Here is a 6,000-nt window from a genome sequence, read left to right on the forward strand (position 1 = left end):
CATGTGAGCCTTTACAAAACTAACGAGTAACTAACAGGCACACTTACTGTATGCCCACAGAAAAATTTTATATAATGCTTAGACTGCTCTCCATTCATTCTGTAACACTGCTAGATGACTTAATGAGCATATCCTCTACAAACAGGACAAAATACAAAAGCCATCTGAATAAAACTTGCAAGAGAACTGCTACCTTATCTCCCCCCAATTCGGATTTGAGAAACATGTGAAGTTTCAGATGATACACAAGTTTAACACATTTAGGCACAGGACCCCAAAATGGAAAGCATTTCTCAGCTGTAACTTGAAGGAACATCACAGTGACAGTCATCTATTGGTTACACATTTTAAGAATCCATTCATTAAGCAAAAGACACAACCAGAAAACAATGGAGATATAAACAGTCACTTATGAAAGACTACTTTTGAAACTAAATATCCTACATGAAAAAGTCTCAGCCAGTGAACTTGACACAAGCAAACTAGATGAGTGGTCCCTCTACAAATGTGCAGTAAATTAAGATTATTCAGTTAATACACAACTTGTTCATTTATCCCAAAATGACTGGCACTGATTTCCTCCCCCCTTCTCCAAGTTCCCTTGAAAATCTGCAGAATTCAAAGATTACTAAGACATACCTCCTCAGCAGCAGCAGTATTCCTGATTGCTTGTAGAAGGAACGTGATCTTAGATTGGCCTGGAATATTCTCATACGTCTCCTGCATAAAAAGTGATGTGGTTTAGTGTAAACAATTACTAGAAAGCATGTGTTAAGCATTAACATGAACTGACTTTCCTTTTAAAACAACATCAGTATCCTCCAGTTAATAGAAAATAACAGCAAAAAAAATAAACCTGTCAAAATAAAAATTTCTGACCTATTTTAAAATCATAAGTAAAGATTTGTTACAATAAGACCTGCTGTATTGGAATGACCTATATATGCATTACTGGCCACTTATGAGTTAAGAAATACAACAAACGGAACACATATCCTCCTGGACATACAACATATATGGAACATGTATCCTCCTGGGAATCCATCATAGCTTGCATCACATCAAAGCATTAAGAACCCTGGAAGCCTGATCAACAGAATAATAACTCATAAATGTGTAGTCCAAAAACTTGTTCAGTTCTTTTTCTGAACCTTTTTGAAGCCTTTACAACGTCACATTGCAGTCACACATCTCAACTACACATTTTGAATATAAACTTTTCATTTTTAAACTCGTGTCTGGATTTCAGCAAGACACACTATTTAGTCTCCCTCTTAGGGAAACCCTCTGAAAGAGCTATTTTTTGTGGACACAATCCTGAAGATAAATTACTCCACCCTTTCCAAATATTCATTCTCTCATCCTGAACTCAACGAACAAGCCTACAACACAAAGCCCAGGTTCATTTTGATCAGTTCCCTGATCAGTTCCCTGCCTACTTCCCATTCTTACCATTGCAGCATCTCTAACACTACAGTAAATTTACTCATGCTCATATATACTCACAGTCAACGAGACTCTGAATCCCCAATGAATCCCTGCATTTAATCTAATCATTTCATGGAGACTGCAAAATTAAATGAGGTTTAGGGTCAGACTTCTCAGATTAACCATTTCTATAAATGTATATATTTATATTGCACTATTATCTATAAATATAAAGACAAACAGAGAAACAAGGAGTTTCCCTAAACACAGGCCCAACGTGGACCTGAAGCTATGCTTTCATGGACAGCCAAAGCACTGTAAAAGCTGGCTTCCCTCATGCCTCTTCTGACAATAAATTCTATTTTGAGCTGTTTAAACTCACTAGAAATGCAGCAACCTATCCAGTTGTTCACTGGCAAAATTCTGTCAACTCAGTAAACTGGATTCAGAGGATGCTAAGGAGCACCAGAGCAAGGTAGCAAGAGGAACATACAGCCAAAACCAGAACCTTCCCCCTGCACTGGTGGAGGACTACTTTGATGGTTTCTAGCCATCTTACTACAAGCCTCGGCTACCTGCATCCCGCTACATCTTCACTGTAATCTTTCACTGTGTTCTTTCAGATCATGACTAGTTTCCCAGCTACCTTATCCAGAGGTATAAGGGAGGGCCACAAAGATGATCAGGAGGCTGGAGCACCTCCCTTATGCGAACAGGCTGAAACAGTGGGTGTTGTTCAGCCTGGAGAAGAGAAGACCTTATAGTGGCCTTCAAGTACTTAAAGGGGTCCTACAGGGAAGATGGGAAGGGACTCTATATTGGGGAGTGCAGTGATAGGACAAGGGGCAAGGGTTTTAAACTGAAAGAGGGCAGAATTAGATCAGATATAAAGAAGGAATTCTTTACTGAGACACTGTTGAGATGCTGGAACCGGTTGCCCAGAGAAGTTGTGGACACCCCCTCCCTGGCAGTGTTCAAGGCCAGGATGGATGATGGGGCTTGAGCAACCTGGGCTAATGGAAAGTCCATGGCGGGGGGTTGGAATCAGATGATCTTTAAAGTTCCTTCTAACCCAAACCATTCTATGATTCTATGACATTTCTCACATGGCACGAATAACTTCCAGAATACATGCAAGCAAATATCTACTGTCTACCCTTAGTACTCATGTTCCTCCAAACCCAAGAAACATATGTTAAAAAAAGAGCATAAAATCACCAAGACAAAGCCAATAAAAGTTTCTCTATCAGAAGACAGACACACAGATAAGAGAAAGACAGGCTTTCATAGTCAACAGACAACATTCCAGTGATTTTTAACAGCAGATAAAATGAATAGACCATGTTTCAGCAAACTGGTCAGAGTGTGCTAGCACATAGATTCATATAAAACACTTAAATAAAAACAGGTTTTAGGTGATTAGGTTTTCCTCCCTCCATCTGTTTTTTACAGCTTTCACTACACCCCCATCCAAACAGGGTATAACTCTACATCTCCATCAAGTCTAGTCTCTAATGTAACACACTCCATCCTAATTTCAACGACCAGACCTATTAGAAATAATGCAAGTCTGTCTCCTTCAGTTCCCTGTCAATCCATTTAGCATCCTCACTGGTTTTCATTGGGCTCTAATAAAAACCTGCTATTCAATTTACCTGCAGTTACGTGAATCCCTGCAGTATTTAACATTGCCTTTCAACAGTATGTACACTTTAAAAAAAAAACCTGACAGGACTATGTAGATGTTTAAGATCAAATATGAGTCCTATATGATTTTAGTAAACAGATAATTCTAAAGGCTATGCAATACTTTCATCCAAAGAAATCTTACTTGAAGAAACAGACCCCCAAAAAGACAATCTAGCTACACTGTACAGAGACAGATTTGTGTTTCTAGGTACAAGTTCAGTAACCCACCACGAGGAAGACTGAGAGACAACAGGCATAAATTGAAAAAAGAAGGTTCAGACTGGATAGAGGTCCAGACCTCTTTGCTCTAATGAGGACAGTCAAGCAGGAACGGGTTGCTCAGATTGCTTGTGCAGTCTCCATTCTTGAAAGTTTTCAAGACTCCAGAGGACAAAGCCCTGAGTGACCTGGTCTGACCTGATAGCTGACACTGCTTTGAGCAGGAGATTGCACTACTGAGGACGGACCTCCTGAGGACCTTTCCACTCTGAATGTTCTTAAATCCTAAAAATACCTTGGAAATATCCAGAAACCAATGCTAGATTCAATGCAGTTAAATAAGTAAAAGTTATACTACTCAGTTGTATTTGCATATGAAACTAACAGACTCGAAAAGCTCGGTAACCTAGCATGACAATATTTCTTACTCTGATTGACCACAGTGCTTACGTATCTATTAAGATTAAAAAAACTCCAACTCGGTTCTAAGAAAGTTTCTGACAGAATATGGCAGTTCTAAAAATCTAAGTTTTAGACTTATTTTCCAATAATGTTTTATTTCACAAGCATTACGACACAGCTGTCCAATAAATTTGTTTTGTTACAATTTTAATAAAGTTCAGAAAATTGTGAGAAATGTTCTTATGTTACATGCAGGCAGTTGAGAAGAGAAAGAAATTCAGATCCCAGGGAATGGCCTAAATTCCAGTCCTATGTTCCAGAAAGTGGGAATAATTCTTGCTGCTTCTCTAGAAAGTGTTTGCAGTAACCAATACTGAACTTTGCCAGCTTCCTAAAAAAAAGTATGTCTCCCCTCCTTCTCATTCCCGAATTATATTTTATGAATTTTCACTGCAGCATCAGGCACAATAATACTTTTTATTCTTTGCCAAACAATGCGCTGAACTCTGCTGACCGCCTAAGTGATGAGAGCGATAAAAGACCCGATGCAGCCATGCAGTGGGAATTCATGCTAAACCTAGACGCTAGTATTTAATTCAATGGGAGAGATTCCCCACCAGGCTTGACAATGGATTCTTAAGCATGACAGAGAGAAAGAATTAACGTGGCTTAGCCATCACAAAGAATTTTAGCTGAAATAACACATCTGAAAAGTTTTTGCTGATAACGGAGAAACTTGGTATATTGAAAATGCTTCTTTTAGTGAAATGTTTCTTAGCTGACGAAACACTTGAATACACAGCCCGTTCCGAAGTTAAAAACCAAACTACACTGCAGCATCAGAAGAGGATCTGGGCGGGCCGGGGGCGGAGGGGGGGGGGGGGGGGGGGGCAGCTGCAGCCCCGCTCCTGCCCCAGCACTGGCGGCAAAGCCGGGGGGTTTGGGGGGGGGGCGCGCACGGGGCCCCTGCGAGGGCCACTTCGGGAGCGCAGAGTCGACGCTACAAGTGCAGCCGCCCCCCTCAGCCTGGCGGAGCGCTTCGATCACGGCCCTCCGAGCTCCGCACTCGCGGAGGGCAGACACCCGCCCTCACCTGGTTTGGGGCGCCCACCTCGCTCTCCCGCAGCTCCCGAGCCAGCGAGGACCGGCCCCACCACCCGCCGCCGGCTTGGCCTCCCCTGCCCGGCGGAGCCGGGGCCGCGCTCCGTCACACCGGCCAGCCCGGGAGAAGCCAGCCCAGGCCCCGTCTCGCCACGGGCAGCGAGGAGACCCAGACCCCGGGGAGGGAGGGGCGGAACGGACGCTCCGCGGGGCCCGGCGGACACGAGGCGGCCGCGCGCTGCCAGGCACGCAGGGCCGCGGGCGGGAGCGAGACCCGGAGCGAGACCCGGAGCGGCCCCTCCGCGCCCCGCCGGGGAGAAGCGCCGCAGCCGCCCGGCTCCCCCCGCGGAGAGCCGGCGCCGACGCGAGCGTGTGCGGGAGAGAGGAGGGGGGGGGTGAGAAGGAAAGGCCCCGGCAGCAGCTGGTGCTGCTGCTCACACGTGGGGCTCGGCCGGCCCCGCCGCCTCCCTGCCCCCCCCCGCCTCCCTCCCTCCGGCAAGGTCTGGGAGGTCTGACAGGCCGGCTTGGCGCCCAGGGCTGGGGCGAGGGGGACCCGTTACCTCGGCCTGCTTGCGGACCGCATTGTCTGGGCTGAGCAGGTTGCCCAGGAGAAGGTAGAACTGCTGCTGCTCCTGCTCCGCTGCCGCCGCCATTGCTGAGAAAGGGAAAGAGAGCGAGGCCGGCCGGGCGGGGACAGGCGGGCGGGGGAGGGAGGGAGGGGGAACGCCGGCCTCGCCGCCAGCGGAGGGAGAGGGGGCGGAGCCCGCGCCGGAGCCGCCGCCGCGCTCTGCTCCCGGCTCCCCCCTGGGGCTGGCCGCGCCGGCCGCGCTCTCCAGCGCTCCCATTGGCTGTGACGCACGGAGCCTCGCCCCCGATTGGCCGGCCTTCGGTATGACGTCCCGGGGCGGGGGGGGGAGAGCGGGGAGCGGCTGAACAACCGTCCCTGAATGGGGGGTTCGTCTCCTCTCGTCCCATTGGCGCGCCTCCGGGCCGGAGGTGGGAGGCAGAGGCGGGGAAAAGCCCCGAAGGGCACTCTCATTGGCGGAAGGCTCTGGCAATCTCGGCGAGATCTGTCAGAGGCGCGGTCGGGCGGTGCGGGAAGGGCGGAGCTATGCCGGGGGGCAGGGCGGTGGGGGAGGGGAGGGAAAGCGCGGGAGATTG

At 47.7% G+C, this 6,000-nt stretch overlaps 1 protein-coding gene across 1 annotated transcript in view; it reads right to left on the reverse strand.

Moving 5' to 3' along the window:
- IPO5 (importin 5) overlaps window positions 1-5,555 on the reverse strand; it is a 44,961-nt gene extending 39,406 nt beyond the window's left edge. The window contains exons 1-2 of the mRNA XM_074911303.1: window positions 5,400-5,555; window positions 640-720 (exon numbers count right to left, since the gene is read on the reverse strand). Coding sequence (XP_074767404.1) covers window positions 640-720; window positions 5,400-5,492 — 174 coding nt within the window. The 5' untranslated portion in view covers window positions 5,493-5,555. The remainder of the gene's footprint in view (window positions 1-639; window positions 721-5,399) is intronic.
- Window positions 5,556-6,000: the final 445 nt, after the last annotated feature.

The sequence above is a fragment of the Athene noctua genome, chromosome 1, assembly GCF_965140245.1.
Source record: "Athene noctua chromosome 1, bAthNoc1.hap1.1, whole genome shotgun sequence".
Classification (NCBI taxonomy): domain Eukaryota; kingdom Metazoa; phylum Chordata; class Aves; order Strigiformes; family Strigidae; genus Athene; species Athene noctua.